The 23,202-nt window shown below is 37.6% G+C and overlaps 1 protein-coding gene across 5 annotated transcripts in view; it reads left to right on the top strand.

Moving 5' to 3' along the window:
* The window catches only part of HOOK3 (hook microtubule tethering protein 3), an 82,316-nt gene that overhangs the window by 47,598 nt on the left and 11,516 nt on the right, over positions 1–23,202 (top strand). For 3 of the 5 annotated variants that reach the window (XM_042822885.1, XM_042822886.1, XM_042822889.1), the window contains exons 12-23: positions 3,449–3,559; positions 6,385–6,472; positions 7,010–7,079; positions 8,628–8,768; positions 10,522–10,609; positions 15,024–15,101; positions 15,801–15,835; positions 16,621–16,703; positions 18,652–18,752; positions 20,479–20,583; positions 20,695–20,766; positions 22,110–22,246. In XM_042822885.1, the coding sequence (XP_042678819.1) occupies positions 3,449–3,559; positions 6,385–6,472; positions 7,010–7,079; positions 8,628–8,768; positions 10,522–10,609; positions 15,024–15,101; positions 15,801–15,835; positions 16,621–16,703; positions 18,652–18,752; positions 20,479–20,583; positions 20,695–20,766; positions 22,110–22,246 (1,109 nt within the window). Of the gene's footprint in view, positions 1–3,448; positions 3,560–6,384; positions 6,473–7,009; positions 7,080–8,627; positions 8,769–10,521; positions 10,610–15,023; positions 15,102–15,800; positions 15,836–16,620; positions 16,704–18,651; positions 18,753–20,478; positions 20,584–20,694; positions 20,767–22,109; positions 22,251–23,202 lie in introns of those variants that run through there. The other 2 variants (XM_042822887.1, XM_042822888.1) reach the window with 2 other exon arrangements.

The following is a 23,202-nucleotide window of genomic DNA, read 5'->3' on the forward strand; positions in this document are numbered from 1 at the left end:
TTTGCAGCCTTCTCTGATGACATCAGTGGCTGGGTAGATGGGGGGAAAACAGTGGATGTCATCTATCTTGACTTTAGCAAGGCTTTTGATACTGTCTCCCACAGCATCCTGATACTGAAGCAGAGAAAATGTGGGACAGATGAGTGGACAGTGAGGTGGGTTGAGAACTGGCTGGCTGGCCAAACTCAGAGGGTGGTGATCAGTGGTGCAGAGTCTGGTTGGAGACCTGTGACTAGCAGTGCTCCGCAGGGTTCAGTGCTGGACCTGGTCTTGTGCAAAATCCTCATTGACGACCTTTGCGAGAGGATATTGTGCACCCTCAGCAAGTATGCCCACGATACAAAGCTGGGAGAAGTGGCCTGTGGGCCACAGAAGGCTGTACTATCATTCAGCAGGAGCTGGAGAGGCTGGAGAGCTGGGCAGTGAGAAACCAGATGAGGTTTAACAAGAGCAAGTATTGTACCTGTCCAGTCTTGCACTGGGGAAGGAGTAACAGGGTGTATCAGGAGAGAGTGGGGGCAGACCTGCTGGAGAGGAGCTATGTGGAGAAGGACCTGAGAATCCTGGTGGACAACAGGGTGGCCATGAGCAAGCAGTGTGCCAAGAAGGCTGTTGGGATCCTGGGATACATGAAAAGGAGTGTGTCCAGCAAGTCAAGGCAGGTGATCCTCCTGCCACTGCTCTGCTCTGGCCTCACCTGGAGTGCTGTACACAGTTCTGGGCTCCCCGGTACAAGAAGACAGAGATCTCCTGGAAAGAGCCCAATGGAGGGCCTCAAAATGGTAAAGGGCCTGGAGCATCTCCTCTATGAAGGAAGGCTGGGTGACCTGTGTCTGTTCAGCCTTGAGAAATGAAGGCTGAGAGAGGATCGCATTAATGTTTGTAAGTATCATTAAATGTGAGAGACAAAGGGATATGACCAATCTTTTCAGTGGTCTGTGGGGACTGGACAAGGGGAAATGGCCATACACTGGAACAGAGGAAATTCCACACCAGTACGCAAAAGAACTTCTTCATGATGAGGGTGAAGGAGCACAGAAACAGGTTGTCTAGGGAGGTTTTGGAGTCTCCTTTCCTGGAGTAATTCAAGACCTGCCTGGACATCTACATGTGCAGCTTTCTTTATTGGGCCTGCTTTGGCGGGGGGGTTGGACCCTTCCTACAATTCTGTGGTTCTGTGATGACTTTGTAACCTTTGTGTCTAGATCTGATTGTACATAACTGAGGTAAGGATTTTGGAAGGGGCAGTCCTGTCATTTGTTCTGCAAAAAGCACTGTTTCTTTTCAGTGCTCCGTGGGTGAGATTTCCAATATGAGGTGCTGATAATTTGTAGAGAACCGGTCCACTGTCTGAGACTGGAATAAACATCAAGTGCCCTCATGTGAGAGGTGATAGTTTGGTGATAGTTTCTTTCACCTAATTACAGTGTCTCAAAATGATCATAAAGCGTATATACCTTACGTGTCCTGTTGGATTTTTTTGGCTATGAATTGTGAACTGTCATTTCATTATTTTCTCTGAATCTTAACTTTTGCTGTAGAAGTTAAGCCAGTTTTAAAGATTCAGATGTTATACAATTGATCACTCATTTGCTACTGTAGAGCAACATGTCTTCCCTGATGTGTGGAGGAATCTAACCCCAGTTAAGATAGTAGAGTAGAGTTGTTGGAGATATTTATCTGGCTAAGAAAACTTGTGCTGTGCAGGTGAAGGTTCAAGCTGCTGTAGTGATCTGCAAGGAAATCTCATCAATATTAGTTTCCTTAAGATAGGCTTGGTGATGGCATGTTGTACTTGGAGACATAATAGCACTTATTTAGGAGGCGTTGTTCACTTTTCCGAAAGCAAGTGCAAGCATTTTCTGAGAAACTTTTTATTGCACCATGAAGAATTCAGATGTGCAGATTCCATGATTACTTTTGTAATTTTGATTCAGTCCCTTTGTGCTTGTGTGTTCTATTTTTAACAGTATGTCCCGCTTTTCTTTGCAAGGTTACTGCTTTACTCATTCCACATGACAGATAATGCTCAGTAAATGTTATGGCAATTCATTCATTTATTATTTTTTTTTAATCTTCTGCATTACCATGTAGCTGTGTATCTTTCTGAACACTCCCAAATGCTGATTTGGGGCAGTTTATTTCCTGCTGTGTTTTTCTGTATAACATTACCATAGCTTGAGTTATTACAGACATTAATGCATTTATTCATATTTATTCAGATAGGAATGTATCTATTTTACAAAGAGGGCAAAATCGTAGATGAAGGCCTTGATTCTTTTTGTATCCCTAGTGATGGAAGTCACATCTGAAAAATTAAATATTTTCCAATCTGGCATTGTAAATTTTTTCTGATCTCAGAAATGGCAGATGTTATTTATTATTTCATGTTTTTATTAACAAGAAAAAAAAAACAACAACAAAAAAGCACCACAAATAAAAAAAAAGAACCCAGTATCTTTCATTCTAAGACAAAGACCATGCAGATTTTCAGGCCTGGTTATTTTCTTATAGTTTTTCACAGTGAAAGTAAAACGTAATGGCAACTGCTAGGCAGTCTTATATAGGCACAGCTACTGTTTTGCACTGACAGATTGTTAGTCACTTCTCTGTAATCTGAAACCGAAGAGAAAGCCACCTTATGAATTGCTTCAGAAGAAGTTTTATGTCTTCAGCTGAATCATCATTCAGCTTATGTGTTTGCAGCTAAGTCTTTATTCAGATTACTTGCTTCTATGCTTTCTACATTATGAGTATTACTAATGTCTGAGAATGAGCTTTCGTTAGTAAAGGTTGAGAACTTTGGAAAGGCAAAACTTTGCTGATTTGCCTTCTGTTCACTGATTGTTTCTGTGTATTAAATAAACTCTTTACTGATCTGTGGTTAAAAGTATATACTTGACACTGTTAGACGTGTATTTCATTCTTAGTAAACTGATAATGAGCCTCTGGCCAAATCTTTATATTAGTGTATTAAAAAATGATTAGGAAAATCTCAGGTGAAGAGGCATTATCTGACTACATAAACTGGCAGTTGAGTTCTGAGTAAGGCTTCACAACAATTGTAGATAATTTCATCAAAGGTTTTTTTTTTCCTCTTCGCTTCTCAGAAAGCAGGATTTTTGCACTGCTCCTGAGCAATTTGTAGAAGTACATAGCTTTTTTTTTTTTTCCTGTTAGAGCTGGCTAAGCTTCCAGTCCTGTTTGTAGATATATTGAATGTATTTTACAGGTTTTGCTTCTTGTTTTTGTCACGAGACCTAATACTTGGATGCTGTTAGTTTTGCTGAAACACAGAACAACAAGAAGTTTTTGGAAGTCCTATAGATAAACATTTTGCTTGTTTTACAAAATAACTTGTGGTGCATGGTAATTGGCTACTTTTGTTTTATGTATTTTGTTTTAATACTAATATTTGCAGACAAATTATTGATTCTTGTTCTCACAGGCAGTTGAACTACAAAACAGGTTATCTGAAGAATCCAAGAAAGCTGATAAATTAGATTATGAATGCAAACGGCTGAAAGAAAAAGTAGACAGCCTCCAAAAAGAAAAAGATGTAAGTGCCAAGGTGGTGGGGTTTTTATTTTTGGTAGTAGTGAAAGCAACTTTGTGTCCTTTGTAACGGAGAGATGTCATAATAAAAATTAGCCATTTACAGCAACCTTTTTAAATTAGGAAGCCTTTTTTTCACTTATAATTTCCTCATGTATGTTTTATAATATACTTTTTAAATCTAAGAACTGTACAGCATAGAATTAAACGACTAAAATCATATGCAACACTTCTTAAAAATGAAGAGCCTTCACAGTTGAGATCTGAAATTGTTTCTTGCCCTTTCCTCATGAGAAGGTTAATAAGCGCTCAGCATAATTGTCATGTATTCTGAATGACTATTTAAAGTAGGTGTATTTGCAGTATCTTCCTTATAACTAAATTATTATTTTTTTCTTTTAAGATCTTTCTTTGAAATACCAACTGCATGCTTCTGTTTACGTAGTTGTGAATGCTGCAGCAAGAGGCTTAGGAGTCTTGTAGAAGGATGTTTCCATTGTTATAGTCTTGCCTTTCACGATAGTTCATTGACCTGTCTTGTAGTGTTAACATGGAATACACAGGACTGGTCTGTTCTGTTCCTCTCTGTCATTTACCGCTAATAATTCTGAGATCTGAGTTACTCTGTCCCCTCTTGCTAAGACCAGACTTTCAGACTTTTTCTTGCATACTCTTATTTCGCACCAGTTTTTTGTTTGTTTGTTTTTCCTAGGAATGCATTTGCAGTGCTCCTAAGCATGGCTGGCACTTTTGAGTTAGAAATTTCTCAAGCTTGAAGTATAAATCCATTTATTCATCAGGAAAGTTCTTTGTAGGCATTTCCTTTAATATATCGTGTTGCCTGTTAAATCCTTTCAAGAAAGGGCAGTCCTTACCCTTAAATAGTATCTGTAAGGTAGTAAATCTTCACTTATTTTCAGTTCACAGGTCTTTGATTTCTATATTTTGTTAATTTTTTAACTATTCTGAACAGTTGTCCTTTTCACTTCCATTTGTTCTTCAGCTCAGATTGGAATGCTTATAGTTATCATTTGTGCTTTGGCTTTCATCTCTGCTTCTTATTTAAAGCTTGTTTTTCCAATTTTATTATGTTTAACAGCAGTAAGATTGTGTCTGTGGCTTGTCTGTTGCTTGATAGACCATTTTGTCTTGCACAAAGGATCTGAATTGTAGGTGACTGTTGTACAGTTTTCAGTTTGCTACTGCCTGGCTAATAGCATATTCTTTTTACTTAGGTTGTTTTTCAGTACTTTCTTCTGAATTGATACGCACCTTTGAGAACTAGTTTGTAGTTGAAGATTCTCAACGTTTGTATTAGTGATACACCACCAATGTTATCTGCTCTCCCCAGTTATCACATACATATCACTAGCGTTGCCCATCGCAGATCAGAAGCCACATACTTTGTCAGTTACATTTTAGAGGCAGTTTTGTCCTTTTCTTTATATTCAGGCCAAGTGTGGTACAAGGTTTTATGTCTCTAGCTTTGCAGGTAAATTTCAATTCTGTGCTCTGTTTTTTGAGACGTAATATTATTGGATGAGTTGACTTTGTCTTCACTGTACAAATGAAGACTTTGAGCATTGTCTATTCGTTGAAATATTCTAGCATTTGATTAATTGGCTTAATGTCTTTTGACTGCAACAAACTGCAGAATCTTTGCTTTCAGCAACTGAGCTTGAACATTCCTCTGACCAGCCATTTTTCTGTATTTATAGTGAAGCCATTAACCTGCAAGACTCATGAAGTGGCTTGCTGTGCTAGCGGAATGCACACTGTATCCAGATGGTTGTGACAGTTGCACCAGAGTTCCCTGGTTAGGATTCAGAAATACAGCAGAAGCCTCTGCCACACCTCACCAATAAAGTCTTTGCCAAGGGTTTTCCAAGTTAGGGGTCCATTTAGGCTGAAATATAAAATACATCAAACTGTTAAAATGATTGGATTCAAGTAGCTATCAGTATTTCTGATATTGTATGTTGATATTGTATATTTCTGATACTGGAGCAAACTACAACTTAGATCTTTAAATAGTTGCTGTTCTCTCCTTTCATTTTTCACTGTTGGAGTCTTTCACAATTAAAACTTGGTGTTATCTGTTAATTCTCATTTTTGCCAAAAGGAGACTTCTGTCAGATGGGAGTATATTTACATGATGCTACTTTAGAGCCCATCTGTCTAGATCCCAAGATGGGCCTGTTCTGTTTTTCAGTTCTTTGGACTGAGTCTTAGGTCTTAGTCATCTTAAGTACCTGAGATGCTGGCTGGTGATTGGCAGGGCCAGTTGACACAAGTCAGGAAGGGGTTATGGAGCTGCTGCTCACACTTTCGCTGCTGAAAGAGAAACAAAACCAAGTTAATCAAGTTTGTCTTTTGTGTTGACTGTGTCTTTTATTTCACTCTTGGCTAAGTCTTGATTTCATGGTGAAGGAAACGCCTGCAGTGTCTTCTCACTTCCCTTCATCAGGGATTTGTTCCAAGGGAAAGTGAAGAGGAAGATGGCTTACTGGTTCCTGTACATACTGTTTCTTATGTGGTACCAGAACTTTATGTCACTAATAAAATGATGGTGTCAGCTTGTACCCTAATGTTTTTACTCCCCATATCTGTGTTAGCAGAGCATCAAAAATAACAGTTTGTGTGAAATACCTTAAATTTCTTCTTATTCTGTTGTGAAATAAGCTGAGATGCCTTAATTCGAAAAGCAGTCTCTGATATCACATTCAATTCTTTTGAAAGTGTTGATGCTATGCCTTTCATCAAATTGCATAGTTTAAAGATGGAATGGCAGTGCCAAAACTTATATTTATTCTCTTTCCAATTATTTAGAGATTAAGAACAGAAAGGGATTCTTTGAAAGAAACTATTGAAGAGCTCAGGTGTGTACAAGCACAGGAGGGTCAACTCACCACTACAGGTAACAAATATGGAGATTAAAAGCATCTTTTCTAAAGTTCATGAGATTTATCTGAACGGTATTGATTGTACTTTGGGAGAAAATAAATGTAGACTTCTTTGAAAGCATCAGTGAGAAGCTGCTTTTACTACTCATAACTTGCGTAACTTCTGATTTCAGAACTTTTAGACTCCTCACTGTGGTAGTTCTAGGATGTATTTCTAAATTGTTTAGTCAGACTGAAGAAAATTACTTATGCTTTCTCAAGTATGTATGGTATTTCATGTGTTGCAGTGTGTTTATTATGTTGCACAGCTTTTTGAATAATCTGTTGAGAAAATCACCACAAAATATGTTGACCAGATTGATTGTAGGCAGACATAGCAGTTGTTTTTCAAATGAAATTGTGCTTGCCTGTCCTCCTGTAGCTTGATTCTGTGTCATTTTCCATTCTATAGCATTACTCTAAAATACAAACTTGTAGAACAAATTTACTTCTGTTTCTTTAGAAGAAAGTAACTGGTCTGCTTGCTAAATGTTTTACTTTTTCTGACTCAGGATCGATGCTCCTAGGAAGACAAGAATCTTCAGACAGTTTAGCAGCAGAAATTGTTACTCCTGAAATAAAGTAAGCTAATACGTGTGCTTTGTTATACTAACCATTATGATGTACCAATAAATGAGTGGTTTACATCTTAATAAGTGCTGAAAAGTTTATGCAGTTAATGTTTTCCAACTCATTTTGGATTTCTGCACAGCAAAAGCTTTTATGCTTTAGACAAAGTTCGTTTGACCTCTCTTCAGTTTTTGTATTGTGCTCCAAAAGAAGGAAAAACAACAAACTTCACCTCAGACTGTACTTTTTCTGCAGAGAGTTCATGTAACTGCAGCTAGTATGTACTCTGACAGAATACCAGTACTTGCTGTTGTGAAAGGAAAAAATGGCTAACACTTGAAAGGAGCAATAGATTTTGTAACCAATTTTATATCTTAGTAAATGATTGATTTATGCAAGAGCAGAACAGCCATGGCAGAGCTGAAAGAGGTTGAAAGTTACGTTATACCAGTAAGCTCATTCATTATCACTATAACCTGAAAATTAAGTTATTGAAAGACAGTCATGTCTCAGATATGTGTTGACATATCTGTAGGCATTTAATTTTTTTCATCCCTACAAATACTGATACAGTTGTTAAAAATTGGAAAGTTCCTTTTGTGGTTAAAAGCAGTGATAAAGGAGTAACTTTTTACAAAGTTAGTCATAGAATACAGTTGACTTTCTTCTATCTCTGTTGATACACCTTAAATTCAAGAGCATTTCTTTCAGTTTTATTCAGGAATTGAAAAATAATGTTTTGTGGTAGTGTTAGTGAAGTATGGAGTTACTGATTAAACCTACAAGACTGAACAATAGAAGGCAGGAGCCATAAATGCTTTAAAGACCCAGAGACATTTCACCATCTCCTCACCTTAAACTGAAGATGAAATCTGGATTTTATGGAAGTGTGCATCGGTGCAGACTATTTACAGATCCTCAACTCAGCCTCCTTGCCTAGCACGCAGAGGCAGTCGCAGTAGCTGCCTTAGTACTAGAACTTCCTGATCTGGAGGTCTGGGCTGCTGCTTCCATAGGTAAAGAAGGAAGGCAGCCCACCCATTCAAGCAGCAGCTACTGTTCTCACGTTCCCCACATTGTGACAGGACATTAATCTGTTTGCAAGCACCTTTCTTCATCTCATGGAGGAAGCCAGCAGACTAGCTGGGAAATTTTTGCAGTCAGGCCTGTCAGTTGCACCTGTGTGAATCAACAGGAAACATGAGGAAAAGCAAACTCTGAAGCAGAAGTAGCTTCCCCAGGTTCTAGCAGTAGTTCATGTACAACTGAGATTACAACCTCCCTTGATGCTTGGCACTTAGTTCTAGATTTTCTGTATTCTACCTAATAAACATGTCGTGCTATACTCTGATATCTAATAGAGTGATTCAGGCAACTTTCTGTTGTATTACTTTCAAAAATTATAGCTCTTTTAACTGGATTTTAATTTGGGGGCTTGAAGACGTAATTGTGGTTTCATATGTCTTCCTTAAATAGGTAAAGAGAATCTTTATGCAATCTTTACACATCCTGTGGTAATCTGTTTACAATTTCTGGAAAATTGTGTTTCAAATTGTTTAGGGAAAAACTCATCCGTCTTCAGCATGAAAACAAGATCTTAAAATTGAACCAGGAAGGTTCTGACAATGAAAAGATCGCCTTGTTGCAGAGCCTTCTTGATGATGCAGATTTACGGAAGAATGAATTGGAGACAGAGAACAGGTAAGAAATATTGTCTTCTGCCCCCCAAGTTGCACTGATTTTATTCAGACAGTGCTGTACACTTTTGACACTTTTTGTCCAACACAAGGTTCTCCAGCACAATAAAAGCATAGACTTACTGTATTGAGTGAAATGCTGAAAGGATGTGATTGAAGTACTGCAGAACAAAAAGAATCTGAGAGATAGGGAGGCTGGAAAGAAGGCAGGCTAGAGGGAGGATGTGATTAATGTTTAAAAATATCTAGTGGAAGTGCCTAAAGGAAAGGGAGCTAGAGTCTTTTCAGTAGAGAGACAGAAGAGGCAATGGGCAAAAACTGAAACACGTGAAATTCTACGTAAATGTAAGAAAATACCTCTTTACTGTGAGTGTTGCTAAACACTGGAATGTGATGCCCAGAAAGGTTGTCTCCATGCTTGGTAATAGTCAGAACACAGCATCACGTGTTCTTTGATATAGATATCCATTGAGACAGACAAGATGCATCTGAGGATTCTAAGGTAATGCTAAGTAAAGCTGACTCACACTTGTGTGGCTGCTCTTCATTTAATCTTTGAAAGGTCTTGGTAATTGATTGAAGTTTTTGAAGTTTGAGAAAAGCTCAATGCCACACTCACCTTCAAAAAGACAAGAAAAAGGATCCAAGGCTGACTGAAATCTGGAATCTGCTTCCAGTCACGTGAGAGACAGGGAAGGTCAATGTGAATATTTCAGGCCTGACTAATAAAATTGTCTTCTACAATGAAATGAGTGGCTGCCTATGTGGAAGTGGCTTTGGCAAGGCCTTTGTCACAGTCTTTCATGGTATGTTTATATTCCAAACGGTGGCGTATAGACTGAGTGGTGAACTCAATTGTAGTGAATCGTAGTGCTAACAACAGTGTGGAAAAATTAGCTGGTGGGAGCTAGTTGAGAAGAATGGTCCTTCACTTATGATTAGCACTTGCAAGGCCACTTTTGGATGTAGCACGTAGTTTTGGATATATCAGTGTAGAAAATATGTGGACATACAGGAGTACTGAGGTGAGGGACACTGGAGCATGTCATGTGGGGTAAGACAGAGGACAGGGTTTGTTCAGCCTGAAAAAAAGATGACAGGAGAGATCATTCTGTGATATACATCTGCATAATGGGAATGTGTGAAGAAGGCAGCTGGTTGACAGTGGAAGTACAAGACGCAGTGGAAACTATTTTAAGTACAAGAGATTCTGAAGGAATACAAAAGGAAAAAAATGTCCAAAAGAAATTTAGAGAAGAGGTACAAAGAAATTGTCGGACCTCCATCTGTAGTGGTATCCAGACCTCAGCATTACAGTAGTCTGCTGTACTTGGACCTGCTTCAAGATATTTAGATGAATAAATTATATAATTATAAATTATACTTAGATAAATAAACTCAGGAGGTCTTTACCAGCCTGCAGGTTGTTAGGGTTCTGTGACTGCATAAAGGCAATACGGTAGTTGTCTTCACACAGAAAGTCAAAAAGAGTTAGAAACTCTTCTCGTGTATATATGGAAATAATTTCTTATGACTTACATGAAACACTGACTTGGAAAGGTATCAAAATGTTCTGGGAGGCTGCCGACTCTGACCTCTGGAACTGTTGTACTAAGTTCTGTTATAAATTCTTAGTGAATAAAATGCAGTATTGTATCTCTTATGTAGATCTGGAAACAGCAAACCCTAAAAGTCTCAAGCATCATCTTGAAATTTTTTGTTCTTTTCTGAAAAGTAAAATTTTACTTACTTCATAGATTGGTAAATCAGAGACTTCTTGAAGTGCAATCCCAGATTGAAGAACTACAAAAATCTTTGCAAGATCAAGATTCAGAAGCTGAAGATGTAAGTAGGAATCTGGGTCAAGCTTACGTTCAAGTAGTTGTAGTGATTTAAACAAGAACTTTTTGTAGAAGTTTCACCTTGTTATTTAGTAAAGAATCAGACTTCTAGGAATTTCTCATTGTTTAGCATATTCTTTGTTACTGCCTTAACACTAAATTGTTCTTTAGATAGAATATAAGACATTTCTGTAAGGGAAAAAAACCAAACATTTTATGCAGAGAAAGTATCAAATATGTTTTATTTGATTAAATTTTGTCTGTTCCAATACCAAAGAAAGCATTGTTTAAAATCATACAGTTAGAATAAAGAGTTTTGAGAGGAATTAAGGACGTGTTAATTCTCCACATCTTAATAATGTATCTGAAGATATTTTTGTTTCAGTAGTGGAATTTAAGGTCTTTCCTGTTGGTGGATGTCCTGTAATTTTTTTTAATGTATCAGCTAATGCAAGAAGCTTGGCAGGCCAAAACTGAAAATGGCAAATGATTAGTCACTTAACATAATATAGCATTTTCTGTTTCCACACACAGAGTTACTTTTGTTGTAAATTTGAGAGTACGCATCATGGCAGGTTAGCGTGAAGAACAACTTTCAGTTTTCCACTCAAAAAATGCTTTTGCCACCTCCTGTATTTGATACAAGAAGCTCTCTAAACTTTATTGAAAACAGTGATTTGCAGGATGTATCTATCTATCTATCTATATATACAGTGTGCACTCACAATACCAGTGTATTGCTCTGCTAATTGGCAACAAGGTGTAATGTGTTGCATTCTATTTTTGTGTTTTTATTTTAAGTGATTTATATTAAAAAATGACAGATCTTCTAGCTGCTTGTTTTCATTTAAGAGTTTTTAATTTAGTTTTTTCCATTAATTTTTAGAATATACTGCATGACTGTAAAGACCATAGTCTGGTTCAATTGAGGCCATTTCCTGAAGTAATTTAGAACGTGTTTTAGAGTTTCTTTTAAAATAGGTTCATGTTATCTTATGATTCTTATATTCTTTGCATTCTTGTTCATTTACTAAAATCTGATTTTCCAAGATGAACAAGAATATGAAAACGGTATTCTCAGGTACTGTGTATTGTGAATAGTCCCTATTTAATTGAATTCAGCATTATTTACTGCACTGGAATTCTGTTCCTTTTTAAAGCTCTAATTTGGGCTGTAGTTTAGGGCACGCCTGCAGCTTGTTTACAGAACTGATTGCAGCCTGTGAAGGCATAATGTGAGGTGATTATGTGAGTAGTAAAACAGCACCATGGTACACAGTGCTGTGTGTGTGCAGACGGGTGTTGCTAGGCAGAGCTGGAGTTTGTTCAATTAGCTGCTTTCCTCACTTCTGTATAGGTCTGACCAAGCCAGTGGTAATAGATACACACTAACCTCTTGGCCTGTTTTGCTGAGCTTAGTATGTAGGCCTTCACTTCTCTTAAAGAAGAAAAAGAATCACAGAATCACAGAATTATAGGGGTTGGATAGGAGGTTGGAAGGGACGTCCAGAGATCATCGAGTCCAACCCCCCTGCCAAAGCAGGTTCCCTACAGCAGGTCGCACAGGTAGGCATCCAGGCAGGTCTTGAACATCTCCAGAGAAGGAGACTCCACAACCCCCCTGTGCAGCCTGTTCCAGTGCTCCGTCACCTCACTGTAAAGAAGTTCTTGCACACATTTGTGCAGAACTTCCCGTGCTGCAGCTTATGTCCGTTTCCCCTTGTCCTGTCTCCACTCACCACTGAAAACAGTCTGGCCTCGCCATTCTGCCCCCCACACCTTAGATATTTGTAGACCTGGATCAGGTCCCCTCTCAGTCTTCTTTTCTCAAGGCTGAACAGACCCAGTTCACTCAGCCTTTCCTCATAGGAGAGATGCTCCAGGCCCCTCACCATCTTTGTGGCCCTCTGCTGGACTCTTTCCAAGAGGTCCCTGTCTTTTTTGTACTGGGGAGCCCAGAACTGGACACAGTACTCCAGATGAGGCCTTACCAGGGCAGAGTAGAGGGGGAGGATCACCTCCCTCGACCTGCTGGCCACGCTCTTTTTAATGCACCCCAGGATGCCATTGGCCCTCTTGGCCAAAAGGGCACACTGCTGGCGCATGGCCAACCTGTCGTCCACCAGGACACCCAGGTCCCTCTCTGCAGAGCTCCTTTCCAGCAGCTCGTCCCCCAACCTGTACTGGTGCATGCAATTATTCCTCCCCAGATGCAAGACTCTACACTTGGTTTTGTTAAACCTCATCCGGTTTTTTTCTGCCCAGCTCTCCAATGTGTCCGGGTCTCGCTGAATGGCAGCACAGCCTTCAGGCGTGTCAGCCAATCCTCCCAACTTTGTATCATCAGCAAACTTGCTGAGGGTGGCCACTATCCCCTCATCAAGGTGATTGATGAAGATGTTGAACAAGACCGGACCCAGCACCGACCCCTGAGGAGCACCGCTAGTTACAGGCCTAAAAAGAGTATAGAGTCAGATCAGTAAAGGTTGCAAGAACATCTGAATCAATGGACACCTCATCCAGTCTAACAAAGCATAGCAAACCTCAAAGTTAAACCCAGTGTCAAGGGTAATCAGGTTGTACTGAGACATCTTGAAGTTGTCCACAAGCCATCCTTAAAAAGGGATTCTTCAGATTTATGAGAACAGAGATAAAGAGGCACACAGCACGCAGTTCATTGTTTGACCAACTTTTTTCTGATTTTTACAAATTTTCTGCAACAGTGCATTGAAATCCTTGCTTTTGCATACTTAGCAGTGTAAATATGAACAACCTCGAAAACTGAAGGTCCTGTTTGTATTCTTGTTATTGTTTGTTTGGGTTTTTTTTTTTTTTTTGTGGGGTTTTTTGTTCTTCTAGTATTTTTTGTTCTCAAAGCTGAAGTTTTAGGCTTGCTCAAGAAGCAGTAAAAGTGTTTTTCTAACCCAGACAAATGTCATTGCCAAGATCCAGATTGGGACGCAATTTGATTTTTGTACTGAAGATGCAGTGGAAAGGGGATGTTAGGAAGACATCAGTGTGAATAGGCCTGTAACAGGCACTTGCACAGCATGTTGGGATTCATGAATAGTCCCTTCTGGGTACTGCATTACTAGCCAGGAAATGGCCTCCTTACTCTCTGATCTTCCAGACTGCCATATTAAGTGAGACATCCGTGGTGTGTTAGAATAGCAGGTTTGATTTGTTGTCTTTCGGAACATGTACATGCGTAGGGCTGTTCAACAAGAACTCCAGACAGCCTTATGTCATTTGCTTGCTTTATCACTCCTGTTCTTCCCACTTGTTCTCTCTTTTTCTGCCTACTGTAAATATAGTCCTAAATAAACAACTGACCTTTGAATGCTTCCACTTCTCTAGACCAAGTTCTGCTAACTCTCTAACAAATTGGGAATTTTTCATACTGTTACATAGGCAATCTTGGCTTTATATGCTATTGTTAATACACTTACTATGTCCTCCTGACTTAGCTTCTCCCTGAAAGGTCCCCAGAATTCTGTTGCCTGTTTGGTTTCTTACGAAGTCAGCAGCTTTGCTTATTACTCCTACCTGTTTGTGAAATCTGGCCATTCTGGTGCTTTTCTCAGCTTCTGACATTGTTAGCTGTTGTATCAGGCAATTTTCTCAAATCACGTGCTATAGTTTCTTTCATCCTGTTTAGTTAGTCTAACTTCAAGCCAGACCATAGTCATCTGCCTGCAGCCTTAACATACAGAACAAAGCCAAATTTAGACCCCAGAAAGGAGAAAGAATGCTTAAAAAAAATGGCTTATTTTTGCATACTCCCCCATTTTATTATAAATGTGTAATAAAGAAATGCAACTTTGAAGTTGGCTTACACATTGGAAGTTAGGAATCATAAAATTTGACCCAGGAGTGTGATCAAAGACAACATTTGGAAGCCTTTACCTTTGAAGCCTTTAACAAACCTAGCATTTGGGGGTGATGCACACTGTAATTGTTCCTACTGGTCAAAACATGCACTGCAAGACCACTGGAGGATAAACAGTGAAGGTTGCTGATGACAGTTGCTCTAGAATGCCATCACATTCTACAGCTCCTCTTCAGTTGGTGTAGGATAAACACAAAACAAAACGGAGAAAAAGCGCAGTTCATGATCACCCCAGGAAAACATACGCATCTCTTCATAGTGGTTGTAGTCCAATAGATTGCATATTTTCTCCTGTTGTGTTACTCGCATTAATTTTTTCTTACATAACTTTTCAAAAAGCAGTTGTTCTCCTTTGGAATTCTAGTTTGAATATTTAAAAATATGCTTTTTATGGTTTTTTTTAATTTTTCAGTAGTGTGTTTTAGAAGACGTTACAGTTTGAAGCAGTTGATGAGAACGGAGGAGAAAAATGCGCATGCCTGAAAATATGCATAGCTTTAACTTTTCTGTTCGTGTACTTTCTAAACAGTTTCTTCTGTTGGCTGCTGTTTTGCTTAATACTAATGATACCTCTGTTTCTTGGCATGGGCTTCTGCTCAAGGTTATTGTGAGTATGGCTTTCTATTTACTTAGCACTACTTTCAGCTCATAGACATTTACTGATTTCATTTTTTTCGAAAAGTACTCACTGTGTATAAAGTGAGTTTAAAGTTAAAATAAAATTTACTTTGAAGCTTTTATTTAAAGAGCTTATCAAATTGTGAATTAACCAGAAAGTGGAACACTGTAAGTTGTATGAATTTTTTTTTTACATGTCAGTACAGATGAGAAACAGAAAAGTCATGAGAATATCTGTTGTTCTCTGGTCCAAAACACTCTGTTGCCTCTAGTTTCTGTGGGAAAAGGAATTAGGTTCAAATAACTTATTACACGTCTTCATTCAATTGCTTTGCAGTACTGCTAAGGCGATTCTTCTAGTGAATTTTGCTGCACTTTCTATTCCAGGTTAATTTGTTAAGTCTGATTAAAACTGCTGAAGAACATTGTCCTTTATGGATCTTACTTATACTGATCTAGTTCCTGGGGAAATATCTGTGAAAATATGGAGCGTTCTAATTTCAGAGTAGTCACACAGCTGTTGAGGAAAACTACCACAGAGGACAGGTTTACAATTGTGGTCTAAATCTCAGTGAAGTAAAAAGGTGGATTTTGGTTAGAATGTCAAAATTGCATCTTAAAAGTAATTTTGAAATTACGTTAAAGCACCACAATATACATAAGTAACACATTTAACTTTCCATTTTAGTCAGTTCTTCTGAAAAAGAAACTTGAAGAAAATCTGTAAGTATTATGTTAGTCTTATTTTGCTTTCCATTTAAAATGTGTTTTCCATATGGCAGGAAAAGCAGACACTCATGAATAATGCATCTAAAAGATAAACAATTCAGAGAAACTGCTTTGCATGGGAGAGTTAGGGCATCTGCTATTTGGATATTATTTTCATTTAATAGAATACCCTTGGCAAAATAGTAAAAGCTGTAAGTGAGCCATCACTTTTGACTTATCACTATTGTGATAATTAGAACACATTGCCTAACATTGCATAAGAAGAGTAAGTTCTGAGGGAAACATTGTAATGTAAACAAAAATAATCTCTTTGCATTAATAGGGCATAAAAGAACCTTTTAGGAAGTGCTGTTATTTTGTTCTACTATTTCTACTTTCTGAAATATGAGGAGGTGCTCACTTTTTTATTTGCTAAGTTGTTCACATAGTTTCTGTTGCTTTGGGATTCATCCATTCTTTCATAATGTCATCTAAGTTACAACTATTCATTTTAGGCATCAGTTGCACAATTTACTGTAAGTTCTAAGATAAGTTCCTAATTTTGGACTGAGAATGAAGCTGCTTTTTCTCCATGTACTGTAATAATTTTCAGCTCATGTAACAAATATTTCCACGGTGACATTGATATACCTGCCTTTTGACCTTGTGCCCCATGGCAAAAATTGGTAGTGCCGTAAGAAATACATGGCTGTTTGAGTTTTCTTATATATCATTTAATGTTCATTCAGTCGCAGTAAGTACGCTGGGAAAACCATGTGTGCTTTTTTGATTTGTAACAGTGTGAAGCTCCATGAAGCTAATAATGAGCTACAGAAGAAACAAGCTATTATTGAGGATTTGGAACCAAGATGCAATAACAGTTGTGAGTTTACTGACATTCAGTCTATTCCTTTTATTTGTAAAGTATTTCATTTGTGAGGTCTTTAATTAGAATGCCTGTGGAAAGTGCAGGTTAAACAAAATGTGCATGTTAAATGGCATTGATAGTTGTTGTTAATTTCTTCAGAATTTATTGTGGCCAGAAAAATGCTTATAATACTCGAAATAAAGGAGATGGTATGTGAAAGACCACCATGATAATGACCACAGAAATAGCTACTCAGTATCGTAACTGTTGTTGAACCTCAGCTGCTCAGAACTGTCGTATCTCCTAGCATCTTAATTTTGAAGATCCCTAGGTTATTTTTACTGACAATACATATTCCTTCAGCATGTTTTCAGGTGACAGATTAGAACTGTGTTGTAATTTGAGAAAGCTTTTGGACAGTGGTCAACAAGAGTATCGGTTTTATATCATATGGACAGATGGTTTCCAAACTCCTAGCATCTAGCTGTTAACGACTGATTTTTAGTACAGTCATGCTATTTATTTCTTGAGAAATATTACTAGAGCTATGTTGTTGTTTTGAAGCTTACTCACTTTATAGAACAAGGCAAAAACTTGCAACCAATTTTAGTTTCTCTGGTATATGCAAAAAAAAATTCTAGTCGTGAAGAGATCCAAGAAGACAAATATAATTGCAGTATTCATTGCACGAATCCTCTATACAAAAGGGAATTTTGGTTGTGTTGAGCCAAAACTACAATATACGTTGTAAAACTCTGTCATAGCAAATGGTAGAACTCTTGGAATTGAAGATCAGGGACTGAAAGAGAAGATAATAAACTTAGGATCCTGTCATACCTGATAAGCCTTAGTGTTAAGTGTAAGAACAATTTACTGACTCTCTGACTTAGAGAAGTCAAGATGTGTTAAAGCTTCTGTAGTTGCTTTTTAAAAATCTGTTTTTTCCCATTTTCAGTCCCATTGAAATAAAAACACTGGTACTTCTTCACACTCAGGATAAAAGTTGTGTGAATTATTTCTTCAGGTTCTTTTAGGTGTCCTGGGTGTTTCCAAAAGGATTGGGTGTTATACAAGAATCATCCCACCATGAAAAATTAATTTTATAATCTTGAAGATCATTTAATTTGATTCTCTTATTGTTCAGTGAAGACTTTCAGCAGGACTTTTTCCTCTGGCATGCTGGAACGTGACTTGATCTTGTTACCAGCTTAGTGTTTTCCAAATGCTTCAAGAGAAAACTATAGGATAAACATGAAAGAGCATGACAAAATTAGGCTGCAAAACAGATTGTGAGTTGCCAGTTGTCTAATTTTGTCTGAGCCACACACCAGTGATATGTGCTGTTTGATACAGAATGATGGAATTGGTCTTTTCCTATGAAGATGTGTAGTTTATACAAACTGTATGTGGCTCAGCACATTTTTTTAATCAGCACAGGAAAAGACTGTGCAGTGAAACTGTCCTTCTGGTCAGTGCTGCTGTGGAAGAGATTAAATTGAGTACATTAATGTTGTGATTCTGGTAATTTTTTTTGTCCATTTGCAATTGAATGTATCTAAGCATCACACCTGTCGATCATTAATCTCACATAGAATAGATAAACTCATTTTTATCTCAGTTACAGTACCAAGATATTTCACAATCCATAATGTATTAAGAAACAAGTTTTGTGAGTCTGCTAACTAATTGCAGTGATTTTATTCCCTTTGTCTTTATTTTTCATAATTTTTTTAAAACAAAACTTGTGTATTTCAATTGCTTGAGATTATGGAAGAGTACACTTTTGTTCTTTTCCTGAGCTGTTCAGTAATTCAAATTCTGATATCCGTTGAATTACATTCCTTATGTATGCTTTTCTTAACTGCAGTATGTTCTGGCTGTGCTTTAAATGTCTGTTTGAACTTGTGAAAAATAAACATAATGTAATTGTTGTTTTCCAATGTGCTTACCTCCTCACATAAAGCACTCAAAATTGAAGAATTACAAGAAGCTTTAAGGAAGAAGGAGGAGGAAATGAAGCAAATGGAAGAGCGTTACAAAAAGTATTTGGAAAAGGCCAAAAGTGTAAGTATATTTGTTCTGCATTAATATTTCCTGGCTGCACCACATGTCCAGTCTCTGGGAATAAAAAATAAAGAAGTTAATTGTATATACAGTGGTAAGAACAAGAAAAGAAACGGTGAGTTTCTTTACCATCTTACCATTATGGTACACAATATTGATTTATTCTTCAGGTTTTACTTTTGTGTTCCTGGCTGTCCCCTTTTGCTGTCTATCTGTAAGCCCCTTCTGCTGTCTCTGTAAACATATATACCTATGGCAGCAGATTTCTGGAGTCACCCAGTGAAACCTGACTTGCTGAAGTCAGAAAATGACAAGGAGAAGTGTGCTAAGCCTTTTCAACTGTTGTGACAACTTATTTCTTTATCAAAATTCTTTAAATTTGTGTCTAAATTCTAAAAACTTGTGTCTCTGAGTGACAGAGCTATAGATTAGCTGAAGTCATGTCCATACTAAGAAGTGATATGAAATAGCTCCACTGTGTTTCACAGTCAGAGAACCACCTGTATAAACTAACAAGGGAAGAAAGCTTTACGAGCAAAAATATTTTTTAATTAGCATCTATGCTGGGACTTCTGGGAACTTCTGATGGTTTTCCTGAAGGCTATGCTTCTGTACACACAAATGTAGCTGAGACTTTGGTTTTGTTTTTTTTTTTTTTCCCCTTATGCCTTATGTTGCTTACTCTTTCTCAGGATATTCTGATGAAAGAGTGCTGACTTCCCCTTTCAGTAAGATTTATTTGTATGTACTGTGTTACTATGGGACATTTTATCCAACAGTAGTATTAGTTATTTTAGTCAGGTTAGGTTTTTGTGATCTTCTTACCAACTTCTGCTATTCTTTTTTTTGTGTGTGAAAATGAATACAATCATAGCCTTCCACTACTGAAACTGTATCCATGTCCAATGTTTATTTTCTTAGAAATACAATACATTAAAGTACTGTTTTATTTCAACATCTACATGTGAACCTGAAATGGGTAGAAAGACAAATAAGAAGTCTTTTCCCATATATCCACGTTTTGTTAAAAAGTTTTCAGTTTTTTTCTGTTAAAGAGTTAGGAATCTGGATGTTATGCTGTATTTCTTCTTGGTTTAGCTCTGTGGTTTTTAGCACCCAGATGGTGCCTGTAATGAATGCCATATATGAGCATACCTAAATGTACATTGTTTTATTAATAGGTAAACGTCCATGCATATGCCACAGCATGCTTCTTGACATAAGAAAGTTTTCTAGAAGCAATGCCATCTGGTGCCAGGTGGCATCTTTCCAGACTGAAGATATTTCTAAGCTGTAAAGGAGGAGCTGACAGGCCATAAGTAGGTAGACAAGAGCTGTAATGAGAAAAGATCTTGAGAAAAAGTTTCCACCACTGTGGCCCAAGGTAGTGCAACTAATGAAAGGATCTGCATATGTGGGTCTGAGATACTGAACCTCTTAGGTGTCACTTTTTCCCATTAATGGTTTCATTTTGTGGTCATGTAGGAGAGGCTCCTGTTTGGAGGCACTAACATGCTGCGGCTGATGTTCAGAGCGTCTGTCTTGCAGTTCTTCAAGATTGTTTTGCAGGATTCAGCCTGTTAAAACTGCACATTCCTCTGTTCCACATTTTGGTGTGTCTTTTCTTACTACTGATGTGCTTGAAGTTTTTTAGGGTTTTATTTTTCATTCCATTGGGTTGATTTTTGCAGCATTTAATTAAGCACAAATTGGTCTCATCTTACAGGTCATCCGTACCTTAGATCCTAAGCAAAACCAAGGTGCAACTCCTGAGATTCAGGCTCTGAAAAATCAGTTGCAGGAACGGGATAGAATGTTTCATTCACTGGAGGTATCAGTCTTTACATTTCCTTGTTGATGCGTATTTCCTTATTGTTTTTTAGATAAAGACTAATACTTTTATTATATATTTTTTTAATTTATGATTTTGTTTATTTTATAGAAAGAATATGAGAAAACAAAAAATCAAAGAGAAATGGAGGAGAAGCTTATTGTTAGTGCCTGGTACAATATGGTAAGAGACTCCAAAACTTTAAAACATGGGTTGTTCGTGAAATGCCTCATTTATTTACAGGTTGTTGTTGTTAGAAAAGTGTTTTCCAACAGGCAGGACATTTGTTTCTATGTTTCTTCATGTTTTGAAGTTCCTACTATGTAAGAGTTTATTCCTCTGAAAACGTTGGGGTAAGCTGGAAGCCTCTAGTTGCTGTCTTGTAGTTCTAGCCCTTCTGTATACGGACTTGCAGTGCCTGAATTTCTTTGATTCTGCATTGTCCAATCTTCTCGTCATTTCTAATGAAGGGGCAAAAAGAAACAATAGTCTACTACTGCAGTAAACTCTAACTAGCAACCTCTTTAACCTTGGGTACAAATTTAGTCCCAAGTGAAGGTGAATGTGGGCCTGGCACCCCCCTAAATTGTTCAGAGTATTAGGGAGCAGCTATGTAACTTTTGCTGGGTATTTATGCAGAGACATTTTTCACCTTTAACAAATGCTTTTCAGAAATCTCCTTGGTAGAATGTGGCTGCATTGAAGCTGCTGTTCTAATATGACCCAACTGACATCCATTTTTCATTCTTCACCACGAAGTTCAAATTCTTCCTCGCTTTCAGAAGAATTTCCTTCTTGATGTTCTATGTTCTTGTCATGTTCATGAATAGTAAGGCAAAAATAGTACTTAAGCAAAGTGTTTGAATCCTTTAAATATTGAAGGGATATTCAAGGGGCAGGTGTCCTTGACCAGATCTGTTGCATTACTACCACTGATGTGCAGAATACAGGGCTGAATAAAGAGATGTGGTTCAGCAGTCAATCACGACTGCCAAGATGAGTGTTGATGGTTTTGTGTATGTCCTTTCTAATTAGCCTTTATTCTGTACACAGCCCATCGCTTCTCTCATTTTCTCCTTACATTTGCTCCCACTGGAAACATACTTTCAATATGTGCTCCTGCTGTGGGCTAGTACAGAGATAAAAATAATTTCATTGTTTTCAAAAGCAAAGTACTTTTCTGGTTCAGCGTACTAAGGGGGGTTGGGTGATGAGGGGAGGCACTTCTGAAAGGGTTTGTCCAATTACTGTGTGCTTATGTGGAAAAGCAAATTGTCAGATGTGGGAATACAAAGGACCTGCTTCTCAGCAATTTCCTCCAAATTTGGACAGTAATTTGAAAAAATGTTGAGGAACTGTAATGGGTCAGGAAGAATGTCTTTGTCATGCCTTTAAAAATGTAATGCTTTGTGTTTGAAATTCAGAACAACTTAGCGTTGATGCAGATGATAAAATATAAATGAATGAAGTTGTCAAGTGTTGTGTTTTTGGTTTTTTTTTTTTGAGAAATTTGTTTTTGTCCACAGGGGATGACTCTGCATAAAAAAGCAGCAGAAGACAGGCTGGCAAGTACAGGCTCAGGACAGTCCTTCCTGGCTAGACAAAGGCAAGCCACGAGCACAAGGAGATCATACCCTGGTCATGTCCAGCCAACAATTGCAAGGTAGAGAAGGCCTAGCCCCTAGAAAGAAAATTGCCCTGTGATTCAGGCTATTTCTATTGCAAATTACTACGTTCAAGGAAAAGCAACCAGCATTTTTTTTCTCTTTTTCCCTTGTTACCACCCTTATTTTACAGTTCAGGAAAGGATTTTATTATGGTTTCTCATTGTTCTATGAAGCCCTTTTCTTATATTTTTGGGAGTCTCTCTCTTTCTCTCTCTGCATTTTTCTGAATGTGCCAAAGTTTTGAAAACATCTAGCTGTACAATAATGGAACCTTGTAAGTTTATATGAAGCCTGGTCTCTTACAAAAAGCCTCCTATGGGTTGTCTAGCAGTGTACATTTCCTGTCACAGTTGATATATTTGTGCCTACAAGAGTTGTCACACTTTACAAGACTGCCTTTGTTTAAAAGGAATTAGACCCTTAATAGTGTGCTAACCAGTTGCTTCAAAGAAGACTGAAAACTCGAAACAGAAATGCAAAATTAGTATATAAAATTATTGTAAAATGTTTGCATCTGAAAGGCTTATTGGCAACAGAAATGACCTTTGCTTTTATTTTTTTATTTTTAATCTCTTATATATAAAATTTCCTCTTGTTCTTGGTGTTGAGTAGGGAAGCAGGAAGATTTATTTTTTTTAAAGCTTTTGTTTATCCACTAGTGTTACCTGTTTGCTGGCAGAACTGAATATTTTCAAATAGCTTGTCCCATTCTTCTTGATAAGTTATATGCATAATACTTAGTATTAAACAAACTGAAAAATATTTGAAGTGCTTTAATATGCTACTGCATCTTCCATTTTAAAAAAGGCATTTTTATTAAAATTTTACTGTTTTGATTTACTGTTATGTACTTGCAGTACACAATGGATCAAGGCCTAAGTTAATGTTGTTGATGTTGCTGTATTTCAGTTGTCATCCCCTGCTAAGCAACTTGCTTTTAATATGTTGATTC

This window comes from Centrocercus urophasianus, unplaced genomic scaffold, assembly GCF_019232065.1.
Source record: "Centrocercus urophasianus isolate 14NV4802_14NV808 unplaced genomic scaffold, USGS_Curo_1.0 seq_21, whole genome shotgun sequence".
In the NCBI taxonomy this organism is placed as follows: domain Eukaryota; kingdom Metazoa; phylum Chordata; class Aves; order Galliformes; family Phasianidae; genus Centrocercus; species Centrocercus urophasianus.